The 16,871-nt window shown below is 49.7% G+C and overlaps 1 protein-coding gene across 1 annotated transcript in view; it reads left to right on the plus strand.

Moving 5' to 3' along the window:
- MDGA1 (MAM domain containing glycosylphosphatidylinositol anchor 1) overlaps window positions 1–16,871 on the plus strand; it is a 900,569-nt gene that overhangs the window by 494,837 nt on the left and 388,861 nt on the right. The window contains exons 7-8 of the mRNA XM_086925579.1: window positions 59–388; window positions 12,027–12,320. Of these exons, the coding sequence (XP_086781705.1) occupies window positions 59–388; window positions 12,027–12,320 (624 nt within the window). The remainder of the gene's footprint in view (window positions 1–58; window positions 389–12,026; window positions 12,321–16,871) is intronic.

The following is a 16,871-nucleotide window of genomic DNA, read 5'->3' on the forward strand; positions in this document are numbered from 1 at the left end:
TTACATGTTTCCATCTAACTTGGCTCCTCCATTAACTCTTGGCTGTTTCTCACACTAGCCATGAAGAATGCCACGTTCCAGATCACCCCTGATATCATTAAGGAGAGCGAGACGATACAGCTGGGGCAGGACCTCAAGTTGTCGTGCCACGTGGATGCTGTTCCGCAGGAGAAGGTCGTCTACTCATGGTACAAGAACGGCAAGCCCGCCAAAGTCACGGACCGCCTGCTCGTCACCAGGAACGACCCCGAGTTGCCACCGGTCACCAGCAGCCTGGAAATCATTGACCTGCGATTCAGCGACTACGGCACCTACCTGTGTGTGGCCTCCTTTCAGGGCGCCCCCATCGCCGACCTCAGCATTGAGGTCAACATCTCCTCTGAGACAGGTGAGTGTTGCTGGGTGGAGCTGGATGGAAGCAAGGCAGGGCCTATGTGTGAAACTCTAGTGTCTGCTCCAATCTTATAACAATTTTAGTGCCTGAGGCTTATTTGAGCATCACCATTGCATCATACATACCATGAACACTGCTACAGCATAGCAACCTTAAATGATCTTTATAAGGGAGATATATTAGGAGATATAGTTGAGAGGTATATTTTTTGTATTTTGCTATGGGGCCACTGGGACCTCAAACAGTCATCATTCACACTTGTGTAAAGCATCACACCCATGCCAGAGTCCACATTACCCAAGTATGTGAAGCTGCATAGCTGGGCCTTCTTTGACAGTGCTACAGCACAAAATCAGCGTAGCCAGGTCTTACCCACCATAGCGCAGTGTAGAACGTGCCATAGCCAGGCCAGGTGCAGCTTGCAATGCACCATCATTTGGCTTTATCCCTTTTCCACAATATGTAGAACATCTTAGGCAGTGTCTACAATATGTCCTAGTATGTAAGGTACCACAGCCGGCAAGGTTCCACTAAGCCCCATGATGTACACCACTATAACAAGGCTACTGTTCACATTAAGCGTGCACGGATAGCACATAAGCCACATAATCAATCAATCAATCAATCAATCAGTGACACTTATAAAGCGCGCTACATACCCGTAGGGTCTCAAGGCGCTGGGGGGGGGGGGGGGTGCCGCTACTGCTCGAACAGCCAGGTCTTCAGCTTCTTCCTGAAGGAGAGGTGGTCTTGGGTCAGGCGCAGGTCGGACGGGAGGGAGTTCCAGGTCTTGGCGGCCAGGTAGGAGAAGGACCTTCCTCCTGTAGTCGCTCTTCGGATGCGGCGGACGGCGGCGAGGGCGTGGTTGGCTGATCGGAGGTGGCGTTTGGGAGCGTAGAAGTTGACTCGGCTGTTGAGGTAGCTCGGGCCTTGGTCGTGTAGGGCTTTGTGTGCGTGGGTGAGGAGGCGGAAGGTGATTCTCTTGTTGATGGGGAGCCAGTGAAGGTCTCTGAGATGTCCGGAGATGTGGCTGGATCGTGGGATGTCGAGGATGAGTCTGGCTGAGGCGTTTTGGATCCGCTGGAGTCTCTTCTGGAGCTTGGCGGTGGTCCCGGCGTAGAGGGCGTTGCCGTAGTCCAGTCGGCTGGTGACGAGGGCCTGGGTGACGGTCTTCCTGGTCTCTGTGGGGATCCACCAGAAGATCTTCCGTAGCATGCGTAGGATGTTGAAGCACGCCGAGGAGACGCTGCTGACTTGCCTGGTCATGGAGAGGGAGGAGTCCAGGATGAAGCCCAGGTTTCGTGCATGGTCTGTCGGTTTGGGTGCGGTGCCCAGGGCGGGAGGCCACCAGGAGTCGTCCCAGGTGGAGGGAGAGGAGCCCAGGATGAGGACCTCCGTCTTGTCCGAGTTTAGTTTCAGGCGGCTGGTCGTCATCCACTCGGCTACCTCTTTCATCCCTTCGTGTAGGTTGGCTCTGGCGGCGGCGGGTTTGTTGGTCAGGGAGAGGATCAGCTGGGTGTCGTCGGCGTAGGAGATGATGCTGAGGTGGTGTTTGCGTACGATGGCCGCGAGGGGGCTCATGTAGACGTTGAAGAGGGTGGGGCTCAGGGATGATCCTTGGGGGACGCCGCAGATGACTTCGGAGGCCTCTGACTTGTACGGTGGTAGGCGGACTCGCTGTGTTCTTCCGTCGAGGAAGGAGATGATCCATTCCAGCGCCTTGTCCTGAATTCCGATGTTGCTGAGGCGCCGTATTAGGGTGCGGTGGCAGACCGTGTCGAATGCCGCGGAGAGGTCTAGGAGGATGAGGGCCGCTGTTTCTCCATTGTCCATCAGGGCTCGGATGTCATCGGTGGCGGCGATGAGGGCGGTCTCGGTGCTGTGTTTGGCTCGGAAGCCGGACTGTGAGGGGTCGAGGGATCCGTTCGTCTCGAGGAAGGCGGCCATCTGCTTGTTGACGGTCTTCTCGATGACTTTGGCTGGAAACGGGAGAAGCGAGATGGGGCGGTAATTCTTGAGGTCGGTGGGGTCCGCTGTTGGTTTCTTGAGTAGAGCGCTGATTTCGGCGTGTTTCCAGCTCTCGGGGAAGATGGCGGTGTCGAAGGATGTGTTGATGATGTCTCGCAGGTGGGGTGCGATGACAGCGTCGGCCTTGTTGAAGATGTGGTGAGGGCAGGGGTCGGTTGGTGATCCGGAGTGGATGGAGTTCATCGTGCGGATGGTGTCTTCTGTGCTGATCGGGGTCCAGGCGTGGAGGGTGGTGGTGGGGGGGGGTGGCTGGTCGGTCGTGGTGTGCGTTGGTTGGTTGTTGAAACTGCTGTGTATGTCTGTGATCTTGTTGTGGAAGTATGAGGCGAGGGAGTTGCAGAGGTCTTGCGATGGGGTGATGTCGTTGTTTCCTGCGTTGGGGTTGGAAAGCTCTTTCACGATGTTGAAGAGTTCCTTGCTGTTGTGTGCGTTGTTGTCCAACCGGTCCTTGAATGCTGTTCTCTTGGCGGCGCGGATCAGCTGGTGGTGTTTCCGGGTGGCAAGTTTGTAGGAGGTCCTGTTGTCCGTTGTCGGATCCTTTTTCCAGACTTTCTCGAGGGCTCGGCAGTTCTTCTTGGAGCTCTTGAGTTCGTCGGTGAACCATGGGGCCTTCTTGCTGCCGGGTCTGCTAGGCGGGGTCCTCAGCGGGGCGAGTTCGTCCGCGCAGTTGCTGATCCACTTCGTGATGTTATCGGCGGCCTGGCTGGGGTTCGCTGAGCTGGCAGGAGGGTGTTGGCTCAGGGAGGTGGCGAGCTGGTCTGCTGTGATCTTGTTCCAGCTTCTGCGGGCGGTGTGTTGCTGGTGTTGGTGGGTCGTCGTTCTCTTGAAGGTGAAGTGGACGCAGCTGTGGTCCGTCCATTGAAGCTCTGTGGCGTGGCTGAAGTCGATGTCTGTGCTGGATGAGAAGACGGCGTCGAGTGTGTGACCGGCGAGGTGGGTGGGGGTGGACACCAGTTGCTTGAGTCCCAGGTTGGCGAGGTTGTCGAGCAGGGTGCTGGTGTTGTGGTCGTTGTTGTTCTCCAGATGGAAGTTGAGGTCTCCCAGGAGGATGTAGTCAGCGGAGGGGAGGGCATGCGGGCTGACGAAGTCGGCGATGTCCTCGCTGAATTGTGTGCGTGGTCCAGGGGGTCGGTAGATCAGGGTGCCTCTGAGGGTGGTGTTCGGGTTGGTGTGGATCTGGAAATGCAGGTGTTCGGCGCTGGTCAGGGTGTTGTCGGTGCTGGTCGTGAGACGGATGGTGTTCCTGTGGATGATGGCGATGCCTCCTCCCATCTGGTTGGCGTTTCGGTCCCTCCGGACGATCTTGTAGCCCTCTGGGATAGCGATGGCGATGTCGGGAGCTGATGAGGCGTTCATCCAGGTCTCCGTGAGGAAGGCAACGTCAGGGGCTGTGGCGTCTAGAAGGTTCCAGAGTTCGATGGCGTGTCTGTGGACGGAGCGGGTGTTGAGGAGGATGCACTTGAGGTGGGTGCTGCTGGAGTTCGACTTGACCGGTGCTGGTGCGGGGCTGGGCCGGATGCAGGAGAACTTGCAGGCGTGGCAGCTGAACGGTCCGTGGGTGCGTCTTGGAGTGGCTTGGTGGCAGTCTGGGAGTCGGCCGGTGTTGAGAGCGATGAGGGTGGCGGCTGAGTACGTCAGGCGGGTCGGTCGGGGTCTTCGTGGGCCAGGGGTCCTGGCGCTGGTCGCGATCCGGTCGCGGACGGGCGCAGACGGGCTTACCTTTGGCGCGCCTTCGGCGCACAATCGGCGCGCCCGCTGCGCGTGACCGCTGCGCGTTCGCACGGTCGCCATTTAAGGCGAAGTGCGCGGGTGGGCGGGGCAGCTGGGAGGCGGGAGCGGGGAGGGTTACAGAAGACAAAAGGGGCGGGGACAAGCGGCGGTGGCGGGAAGGGAGGGCGGGGGGCGGCGCGGTAGGCGGACAACAAGGAAGGAGAGCAACCACGATAACAGGCAAAAACAGGCACAAATTACCGCTAAAAGCGGCAAAAACAGAGTTTAAACACCAAAAAAAGACAAGCACAAATTAATGACAAAACAAGGAAAAAAAGCACTCGCAGCGGCGGCAGCCGGCAAACGAGGCAGCAGCGAGGCAGGGGCAGGCAAGGGGCACACGCAGCAGCTGGTGGCCGTGCGGCGCGGGGGTGTCCCACACATGAATTTCCACTCTTCAGAAGTAAACCCTCATATACTTGACTAATATTGACCCACAATGTCAAGAACCTTCAGCTAGGCCGGATTCCACGATGCCAACCTCTGTAAAGATTATATCAGAAAACTGTGGTTCCTCTTTGGAGTCATTTATATAGTCATATTTACCACGAAATTCTGTACCACTGCTGGTCCTGTAGTGCTAATGCATCAACTATACAATATTGCTATTATATAATAATAAGCAGTTTAGTACATGTATGGATAATTATCGTCCTGCATGTGGATACAAGTAAGAGCTTGTAAAAGTAAACATACACACACAAACATTTAACGAACGAGATATTAACAAATTAGACCTAATTGAGTCAATACAGCACTAGTGACTGTGAGATAGTTTCATCCCTGATTCAAATGAGCATAGATGAGAGCGTTTCAAACCTATGGTGAGTAGGAAGGTCATCATCAGGACACAGTAACTTAATATGACAAAAAAAGGAGGTATTATCGAGGAGCCCTGGGTAAAGACGTCAACAATATACTCGTCGGCGTGGTGTGTGGCCGAATGATCTAGAGTGAGGCCGGTGAGAAGGGGGGTAGCAGGGAGGTCTAAAAGTAATGTGACACCCTTCAGAAGTCAACACGAATGCTGGAGTAGTTCCTGCCTCGGGACAAGTGTAACCAAAATGTTAGGTGAAATCATGAACCTGGTCAAGGTGATACATGGGGATCCCACCAATCAAATCTTAATGCCCCTGGCCTCCACATTGGGGGTGCCCAGGAGTGGACGCCTCACAGGGAAAGCCAGGATGTCTTCCACAGCGGTATTCGTACAGGCGCCTTGAGACCCTTGCGGGTGAGTAGTGCGCTATACAAGTATCAATTTACATTTACATTACTTTCTCCCTTAGTGTATCAGGAAGAGCTCTGCCTCACCTAAGGGGTTACTCTATCCGGATTTTCGGTTGGAACCATCCCCTCTGTATCTGTTAGTCTAGTGGATTCCACTAACCTTTAGCAGGACCCACAGACCTATACAGGGTAGGATTAAATTGATTTATATCCTTATGAAAGGTCGATTGACCCTCCTGTCAACGTACGATTGAAACATGTCGACCCTAACCGTACAACTTTAATTTTAGCTATCAGGGTACATTGTGACTTTAGGATAACTCCATTGTTTTTACTGGATCAAGCGAACACTATCCCATAAAATTCTCTTTTGATTCCCTTAGACTCTTTTATTCCTGTTGTATACCTGATCAGTGAGATCCCCATGGTTCCCATTGACCAGATTTATGATTTCACCTAACGTTTTGGTTACCCTAGTCCCAAGAGAGCAACTACTCTAGCAGGTGTCTTGAAATACATTAGCCTAGGAGAAGCACAGGTGTATGACCTTGTTAAAAACATAGCAAAATCAAAGGGGATGATAGACGAAGTGTTGAACATTGCAAGCACTCACCCCCAGTAAACTGATCTAGGTTTAATCCATCATCATTCTTTAGCTCACTCCACCACCCCAGTTCAGGCATGGCCATATGCAAATCAGTCTGACCCGGTGCCTCATGGGAACAGTCCTGCCCGAACTGCCAAGCCATGTCTTCCCTGGACCAGAAACAAACATCCTGGAACCAGTTTCTGGCTAATCAGCCGTCATCAGCCAGGCTAGCTTGAATCCAGTGGCAAAGTGAGCAAGGGACCTACGTCTGGGCATACCCTGCCACCTTAGGGCAAACAAAGCAAAACCAAAGGGGATGATGGACGGAATTGTTGAACATTGCAAGCACTCACCCCCTGTCAACTGATCTGGGTTTAATCCATCATCATTCTTTAGCTCACTCCACCATCCCAGTTCAGGCATGGCCATATGCAAATCAGTCTGACCTGGTGCCTCATGGGAACAGTCCAGCCCGAACTGTCAAGCCATGTCTTCCCTGGACCAGAAACAAACATCCTGGAACCAGTTTCTGGCTAATCAGCCGTCATCAGCCAGGCTAGCTTGAATCCAGTGGCAAAGTGAGCAAGGGACCTACGTCTGGGCATACCCTGCCACCTTAGGGCAAACAAAGCAAAACCAAAGGGGATGATGGACGGAATTGTTGAACATTGCAAGCACTCACCCCCTGTCAACTGATCTGGGTTTAATCCATCATCATTCTTTAGCTCACTCCACCATCCCAGTTCAGGCATGGCCATATGCAAATCAGTCTGACCCTGTGCCTCATGGGAACAGTCCAGCCCGAACCTCCAAGCTATGTCTTCCCTGGACCGGAAACAAACATCCTGGGACCAGTTTCTGGCTAATCAGCAGTCATCAGCCAGGCTAGTTTGAATCCAGTGGCAAAGTGAGCAAGGGACCCACGTCTGGGTATACCCTGCCAACTTAGGGCGAACAAAGCAAAACTAAAGGGGATGATGGATGGAGTGTTGAACATTGAAAGCACTCACCCCCAGTCAACTGATCAGGGTTTAGTCCATCATCATTATTTAGCTCACTCCACCACCCCAGTTCAGACATGGGGATATGCAAATCAGTCTGACCCTGTGCCTCACGGGAACAGTCCAGCCCGAACTGTCAAGCCATGTCTTCCTTGGACCAGAAACAAGCATCCTGGGACCAGTTTCTGGCTAATCAGCCGTCATCAGCCAGGCTAGCTTGAATCCAGTGGCAGAGTGAGCAAGGGACCCACGTCTGGGCATACCCTGCCAACTTAGGGCGAACAAAGCAAAACCAAAGGGGATGATGGATGGAGTGTTGAACACTGCAAGCACTCACCCCCAGTCAACTGATCTGGGTTTAATCCATCATCATTCTTTAGCTCATTCCACAGCCCCAGTTCAGACATGGCTGCAGGGTCAAGACTAATTTGCATATGGCTGAGCCCAAACTGGAATGGCATAGTGAGCAAAAAAACGATGGATTTAGGCCCAGATCTCTGTCCTGGGGTGAATGTATGACATTGTTTTGCATTCTGTCCATCAATTGTGGTTCTGCATTTGTCACCCTGTGTGGGACGGGTATGCTTAGACGTGAGTCCCGTGCTCTCCATGCCACTGGATTTAAGCTATCCTGGCTGATGAGGGCTGAAACCCTGAAACCGGTCCTAGGATGCTTGTTTCCAGTCCAGGGAGGACCTGGCCTGGCAGTTCGGGCTGGACTGTTCCCATTGGGCGCAGGGTCAAGACTGGTTTACATATGGTTGGGTCTAAACTGGAATGGAGTGGTGAGCAAAAAAACAATGGATTTAGGCCCAGATCTCTGTACTGGGGTTAATCTATGACATTGTTCTGCATTCTGTCCATCAGTTGTCGCTTTTCTCTTTAAAAACATAGCTCTCCGCCCCCCTTCTATTTGCCCTGCAGAAGTCAGCAGCAAGCTCAAATGACCTGCCTCGCCATGGTGGGGTCGAAACGCCATGGACCATGCCAATGATTTCTAACTTTGTTAGTGCATGTGGATTGGACCTATATTAAATAACTCCCACTTATTATCACTATAGTAACCTGGCGGCTATCTGCGTGAAGATGCTGTTGCTAGAGCCGGAGGAGAAACCTAAAATGGACAGAACATGGGCATCTGGTGCATAAAAAAGTACAACCCCCCATGGTGTCTCCTGTCTCGCACATATTGCCACCAGCTGTTAGAAATAAAAGAAAGCACATATCCATCAGACCTGCTGCTCCTGCCTTACTGGACCCATAAACCTTTGCTTTAATTTTAGCATCCCCCTCCCCCTCAGACGTGATTAGTTCTGCTCTTTACACCATAAAACAACAAGCGCCGGTTCTGATGCCCCAGGGAGACCCCCCCCCCCCCCTCCCTCACTGCTCGTTACTGCACAGGCCAGTCAGTAATTGAATCATTTTGTGGTTTTTTTCTCCATAGAGGCAAATGAGGTATTGGGGAGGGGAATATATTACCAGATACTGTCTAATTTCGCAACATTAAACGCATGATAAAATATTTAAAGGCAGTAAATTTTAATACTTTCACGCCTGCATCCCTGCCTTTGAAATAGGAGCAGGGAGAGCAATTAATAAGCTGTAGGCCCGACGAGCCCATCCCTTTGTGTTCCTGGGCCGCCACCAGACGGAAGGGACACGCTATAATCATAAATGATTCCGAGGCGCTGCTATCTAAAGCGTGTGACCGCGCAAGTGTTTGAAGTTTCACAATGACACTTTACATAATATTTTATTTGTACAAAAAATGGGTCCTGTATATTTCTTCTGTGTTTCTTGGCCCGCCTCCGCCATTTATCACCCTACATCTATACTACTCCCTCCTCCACCTCAGTAATACATTCTATAGCTGTACTACTCCCTCCCCTACCCCTACCACTTATCACCCTACATCTATACTACTCCGTCCTCCACCTCAGTCATGTACTCTCATACAGCTGTACTACTCCCTCCCCTACCCCGGCCATTTGTCACCCTACATCTATACTACTCCCTCCTCCACCTCAGTAATACATTCTATAGCTGTACTACTCCCTCCCCTACCTCTGCCACTTATCACCCTACATCTATACTACTCCGTCCTCCACCTCAGTTATGTCCTCTCCTACTGCTGTACTACTCCCCCTGCCCCCGCCAATTATCACCCTACATCTATACTACTCCCTCTTCCACCTCAGTTGTGTATTCTCCAACTGTTGTACTACTCCCTCCCCTACACCTCCCATTTAGCACCCTACACCTACACTACTCCCTCCTCCACCTCAGTCATGTACTCTCCTACCGCTGTACTACTCCCTCCCCTACCTCTGCCACTTATCACCCTACATCTATACTACTCCGTGCTCCACCTCAGTCATGTACTCTCCTACTGCTCTACTACTTCCTCCCCTACCTCTGCCACTTATCACCCTACATCCATACTACTCCCTCCTCCACCTCAGTTATGTCCTCTCCTACTGCTGTACTACTCCCCCTGCCCCCGCCATTTGTCACCCTACATCTATACTACTCCCTCTTCCACCTCAGTTGTGTATTCTCCAACTGCTGTACTACTCCCTCCCCTACACCTCCCATTTAGCACCCTACACCTATACTACTCCCTCCTCCACCTCAGTCATGTACTCTCCTACCGCTGTACTACTCCCTCCCCTACCTCTGCCACTTATCACCCTACATCTATACTACTCCGTGCTCCACCTCAGTCATGTACTCTCCTACTGCTCTACTACTCCCTCCCCTACCTCTGCCACTTATCACCCTACATCCATACTACTCCCTCCTCCACCTCAGTTATGTCCTCTCCTACTGCTGTACTACTCCCCCTGCCCCCGCCATTTGTCACCCTACATCTATACTACTCCCTCTTCCACCTCAGTTGTGTATTCTCCAACTGCTGTACTACTCCCTCCCCTACACCTCCCATTTAGCACCCTACACCTATACTACTCCCTCCTCCACCTCAGTCATGTACTCTCCTACCGCTGTACTACTCCCTCCCCTACCTCTGCCACTTATCACCCTACATCTATACTACTCCCTCTACCACCTCAGTTGTGTATTCTCCAACTGCTGTACTACTCCCTCCCCTACACCTCCCATTTAGCACCCTACATCTATACTACTCCCTCCTCCACCTCAGTTGTGCATTCTCCTACTGCTCTACTACTCCCTCCCCTACCCCTGCCACTTATCACCCTACATCTATACTACTCCCTCTTCCACCTCAGTTGTGCATTCTCTTACTGCTCTACTACTCCCTCCTCCACCTCAGTCGTGTATTCTCCTACTGCTGTACTACTCCCTCCTCCACCTCAGTCATGTCCTCTCCTACTGCTCTACTACGCCCTCCCCTACACCTCCCATTTATCACCCTACATCTATACTACTCTCTCCTCCACCTCATCCGTGTATTCTCCTACTGCCCTACTACTCCCTCCCCTACACCTTCCATTTATCACCCTACATCTATACTACTCCCTCATCCACCTCATCCGTGTATTCTCCTGCTGCCGTACTACTCCCTCCCCTGCCAGTATTATACCCCACACCTATACTACTTCCTTCTCCACCTCAGTCGCGTACGCTCATGCAGCTGTACTACTCCCTCCCCCACCTCTGCCATGTATCACCCTACTTCTACACTGCTCTGTCCCCCTCCTCCACCGTGTATTCCATCTTCTATAATTCACTCCCCTCGACTCCGCTCATGTATCCCTTACCCTCATCTCTTCCACCAACCCTACCATGGCATATTGTGCATAGATTGTACTGTGGGGCTGAGCAGTTGTAGTCTAGTGCATACAGGAATGCTCCCGGGTACAAGGGCATGGTGCCCGGGGGAAAAGGAACTCCCATACGAGTAATAAAGCGTAGCTGAGACTCTGTGTGCCAGAATACCACCTACTCTGCCTGTCGCGCCCCCTTAGTTGTGCCCAATTGATGATTTGAACCCCTCACATTGTACAACACTCGTTTGCTTTCTTGCTAAGTTAGTGCAATATAAAATCAGACTGCATATGTAAGTGTAAATTGGAGCGCGGCCCATAATAACAGGCGGCACCCTACAGCCGTTATTGACCACAGGTGCAGGCAATAATTCCTATTAGAAGAAGGGAATGTTGAGAGCTCCATTTAAGACAATAGGGTAGCTCCAGGCTTATAATGGCTGGGACAAGCCCAAAGCTCTAGCGTTCCAATCTTTGTCTTTCTGTTTCTCTCTTTGTAATGTAGAGCATTCTACCCTTACTGGCTGGAATATTCCAATAGACTTATAGCCCTTCTCTCTCGGTCTTTACCAGCTGTTAATGGCCCTCACCCTCGTTAGAGGCCCTCACCTGCGACTCAAGGCTATAGCTCGGCTTCAAAGCCTTTAACACCCGGTAGAGCCCTCAGCAGCGGGCAATGCAACAATAATTGCTTGGTTCTGAAAGGGACACTGCACCAAAAATAAAACACAAAACCTTTGTTTGGAACATGCTTGTCATACTGAAGCCCTTTCTTAACCGTAAATGCCCTTTTCCTCATTCTTTCAGCATCCTGAGACATGGGAGAAGCCTGGAGTGTGAGAGCTTCACTCTCTCAGTCATGCACCCATCATTAATAATCCCTACCAGCACAGCCAATAATAACAGGGTTTCTAATCTTACAATTCTAGCAAAATATCTTGAAAACTTTATAAGACTTGCTGAAAGTGTGTGAGCCTGTCCTCACTAAGCACAGTAGCGCACACATTGGAATGGTGACAGTGAGAGAGCTATTGGGTTCCGCAGAATTCAACCAATAACTAATGTTCTAGGACTGTTTTGGATGGCGTTCAGCCCACAGGCCAAATCTATGTTATTCTTGTACCCACGGAACTAAATGCCCAATAAGATCAAATAAAAATAATCATGTGTGAAAATGAGAGACCTTTTAACCAGTCAAATGTGGACATCAAGTGCTTGCTCTTCATTGGCCAATGATGAACCTAGATCTCATCCTTCTCCCACAGTTCCTCCAACCATCAGCGTTCCCAAGGGGCAGGCTGTCATCACTGTGCGCGAGGGATCCCGCGCGGAGCTGCAGTGCGAGGTGCGAGGGAAGCCCAAGCCACCCATCCTCTGGTCCCGGGTGGACAAAGAGACGCCCATGCCCTCGGGGGCCATGTTGGTGGAGACCTATGATGGGAAGCTGCGCTTGGACAATGTGACGCGCGACATGAGCGGGACCTACAAATGCCAGACGGCCAGGTATAATGGCTTCAACATCCGTCCGCGGGAAGCCCAGGTGCAGCTCAACGTGCAGTGTGAGTACACAGGATGATGCGTGGTGTCCATACGTATTGATGTCATCAACGGGTAGAAACGGTCTGGATTGTAACAACAAATTCACACCGTAATTCTAAAATGTGCAATTTCAGAAAAGCGCCTAGATTTGCAGTTTTGTATTTTAGTGAAGTGGTTGTGTGTAGTCTACATAGTTTTACTTCAACATAATATGGTATAGGGGCACTATAGACAAACACTTGATAGTACATATAATCAATTCTTCAATAGTCCATGGTAGAAGAGTTCCTACTCACAATGTAGCTTCATAAACCCTTAATGTAGGTAACATACCTCTTCTTTCTACATGCAAAGGTTTGTTTCTTTCTTTGTGCTGCTGTTCCAAGTATTCTCACTAAACCACATAGTCTTTTCATGATTACAGCTCTTGATATAGTCAATGACCTTCTCGGAGTGGTTAGCTTTAAAATATTTTTGCACTGTCGAAAAATTGATTATGAAGTATGGGCATGAGTGCAATCCTTGATAAAGGTGATAACTGCTGCAAAACACGTGTCGGCTGATGAGAGTGAAACATTGGGACATCTCAAACATGGAAAAAATGAAATGTCAATAACAAAATGCATTTTGTTATTGACAATCTTTCAACTGAATGTTTTGTTCACAGACTTTATTTTATCGCAATTGTTTTATAATAAGGGTGTAAGTGTTGAGAAATGAATGTCTTTATGAACTGTAGGTCAAGGGAAATGTTTGTTGAGGGTGCCTTTTAACCTGTATCATGTATGTGAAAATTGTACTTCTAGGCAGTACCTCATATAGGGGAGTGTGCCTTATTTATTTATTACCAGGCTAATTTTTATTTCTTCACATAAGAATATTGGTTTAGCTATATTATTGAATATGTTGGTGGGGGCATAAATGTATTTCGCTGAAGAAAGTGTGTCCAAATCAGACATTTCTGATCCCAATAGCCACAAAACTCCATGCTGGTTCCTTTTTGGCCTCGAGATGAATTTGTCACAATTTGCTCTTAGACTATCTCCATATGACTTTTCTTCCCCCGACCCATCACCAAATGCATATTGCTTGTGGTTCTAAGCTGCCCCGTGCTATGTACACTGCACTATTTTTTTTAAGCAAGGCCTTGACCTTATAAGTAACCTATAGATAATTAAGTAAAAATATAATGCAGGATAGTGTTCCCAAACTTTTTCCCTTGCGCAAGTTCTCTTTCCATCAAGTGTTTCGCACCATTGTGATGGCTTGTGCTGGTGGCGTGTGCTGTACCCTGGTGCGGACGGTACTCCAAAGGTTTGACGTGGCCGACTCATTGAGTCCCTTAGCCAGTGCAGCTGAGCCATAGACGCCCGTCTCTTGGTTTAGGAGACATCTATTTGACGTTAGCTAACTCTGGTGGACTTCTTTTGCAGAATGTCTTGCTCTCCATCCTGCCAGTGCTGGCACTGGCTTACATACCTCAGCCGACCTGTGCGTAGATGCATGGGAGCTGGAAGGCGACTGAAGGAACGCAAGCGATCCTGAAGCCTTCTCTGGTGGACTCCACCCTACTGCTCCCAAAACAGCTGCAGACCAGCATCAAGACATCCTCCAAATGCTGAAAGAAACTCTAAGTATGGAGTTGAATCCGCAGCTGAATATCCTCCATGACAGCGGCCGTACGGGGAAGGAAATGAAGCCTCCTGCGGTTCTAGTCTGTGATGATCATTTCCTCCATAACTTGGAGGATTTTTAATCACCACCAAACTCTTAATCAAGCTCATCGTCCTGCACTCATGTCTAAAAGAGAGTTGTGTTACTACTCCAAGGTACGGTCATCAATGAATAATCCTTCACTCCCACAGGGCGTCTCCCTGCTGATGGTCCCAAGAGGGCTCATGATGCCCGGGTCCAAGGAGCATCGTAGCTAGCACTGGACCCTCCACCCATGGGGTTGACACTGAATTCAGGACTAGATAGCATGCTCAATACCTGTGCCTTATTCTTGTATAGGATATTACCCTAGAACATGTTGTTTCTTGAATGTACTGCTAATGGTGTAGGGGCTGTCCTTTGTTCTTGGAAGGATACGTTGAGGACCTGATACCTCTGATCCCTTAGTAGGATTGCTGAAAGTTGTGTGCACTGTTCTAGCCATGAACCACTGCCCCTGAGAAGAGCAGGTCTAATGGGGGCTCTGCTGGTTGTTGGATCAAAGCCTCGTGTCCCTGCAGACAGAATTATTGAAAGCGTTGTTCTTGTTTGGGCGACGACTCTAAGGTCCTTTGCTACTAAGATGACGTTTATTGTAATAGAGTTGATGGTTGGATCTGGCATCCCTTGTTCCTGAGAAGAGAAGGTTTGTCGAATGCTGGATCTAATGCCTCTGGCTCTTGAGAGTGGGATATCGAAAGCTCTGTTCTTCTTTGAGGGGTGGCTCCAATGCCCTCTGTTACTAAGACATAATGTATTGAAGATCGGTTGATTGTTAAATCTAACACCCCTTATTCCTGAGAAAAGAAGGTTTCTTGACAGTTGTGTTGATTGCTGGATCTGAAGGGTTGATTATTGTAAGCTTTGTTCGTGTTGACGGGTTGGCTCTAATGTCCTGTGTTGCTAAGGAAAGGTTTACTGAAAGTTGGGTTGCTTGTGGATCTAAGAAGATTCTTTGAAGATGCAGTTTATTGAAAACTATGTTGACTGCTGTATTAAGCACGCCTTTCCCCTGGGAAGAGGAGCTTTACTGACCTGACTGCGTGCTGATGATAAAGTCTAACACCTCGTGTTCCTGGTGGGAGTGATTTTATTTTGAAAGTTGCCTTCCTAGTTAAGGATAGGCCCAGGCTTTCAATGCCCCTGGGATTGATGTATTTGTAAGTTGTGGTTTGTGCAGGGTGACAGCAGATGTTACGTTCTTTTGCACAATTGTGCTGCACGTGATTAGTTTTCAGACTCTGTTACCTGCCCCCAATCACCCTAGTAGCACACAATTGTCTCATTCTCTGGAAACCCTAAGCACAATGACGGTGCACTATTACCAATGTCATCAACAAAGGGGAGAGTCAGCAGATTTGAGGTTTGCTGTACACCCTTCAGAAGATCCTTCTGAACAGAATATAATGAGAGCGAACCTTCCTGAAACCGAGCGAACCAGGGTTAGGGGTCTAACGGAGGTATCTGAGGATATATATACTGGTGCTACATGAATTCCTGGGGGTTATGGAATAGTTGAGGGTTCAAATGGTCTTTCCCTGGTTAGCCTGGGGTTTCATTCATGCAGAATAATGAAATCTGGATGCTTCGCTGTAAAGCCATGCTGCATCTCTTCTGTTGGGAGCGGATGCGCATGCTCCAGCGTGCGCATGCGTCGAAGCGGCTCAGGGGCCTGAAGATGATCGAGACCGGCCCTGGCCTGCCACCCAGCTGCAGTGTGCTTGAAAGGTGCTCCCCCTACCCCCGGTGTGAGGATCCTTCTGTTCCCGCCGGCAGCCTTCAGCTCCATGAGCCGCAAGGCCCCGGCCGCCGCCAAAGGCTTTACTTTTCCTTAAAAACACACCCACAAGAGAAAATCTTTAACTCCTCTTAAAAGGGATTTGTCTGTTTGAAGAGAGGATTTAGCCACTGCCTTGTGATTCCTGTTGAAAGGAAATCGGATTTTATAAAGCTGTGCTGGTTTTTCATGCCAGCCGGGGTCACGCGTCTGTAAACACCACAATGACCACACAATGACTAGGCTCTCTTCCTATAAACCTGTTTACTGAGGCAGGTGTTAATCCAGTGCTGCGGTTGTCCCAGGCGTGGCCGGCTCCTGTGGCGGTCTAGTGCGTAAGGCCGGCTTAGCAGAACTTTCTAGCGGGTGTCACTGATGGGCCGTATGAGCACTTGTCGGCCTCCGTCATGGCTAAACGTCTCCCATTATCGCTGTGAGCTCCAGCTTATCTTTCCTGCTTGATTATTTTGCACCCGGTGCTCTTGACAGGCAAAGGATGCTGGGATTTATTGCACAAAACAGCCCCTACCCTTTATTGGATGACTCCCAGGGTTAAAGTACATCCTCTGTTAATTCTGCTATTTATTGGATTACTCCTGGCGTTAAATTACACCATTTCCAAATTCTGTTTCTTGTTGGATTACTCAAACCATTACAGTACGTGGTCTCTTGATTCTGTTATAGGTCGGATCATTCCTAGTGTCAAAGTACACCGCCTCCTAATTCTGGTGTTAGTTAAATTACTCCTGGAGTTAAAGCAGACCATCTCTTCCTTCTGTTACTTGTTGGATTACTCCTGGAATTAAAGTACTCAGTCTCTGAATTCAGATATTAGTTGGATTACTCCTTGCGTGAAAGTACACCATCTCTTTATTCTGTTGTTTGTTGGAGTACCCTTAGCGTTAAAGTGCACTGTCTCTTATTCTGTTTCTTGTTAGTCCTAGCATTAAAGTACACCATCTCTTCATTCTGACATTAGTTGGATTACTCCTATGTCAATGAATGTTGTCTCTTAATTCGGTTTTTTGTTGTATCACGCCTAGCATTAAAATGCACCATCTTTTAATGTTTATATTAGTTA

This window comes from Lissotriton vulgaris, chromosome 6, assembly GCF_964263255.1.
Source record: "Lissotriton vulgaris chromosome 6, aLisVul1.2, whole genome shotgun sequence".
Classification (NCBI taxonomy): Eukaryota; Metazoa; Chordata; class Amphibia; order Caudata; family Salamandridae; genus Lissotriton; species Lissotriton vulgaris.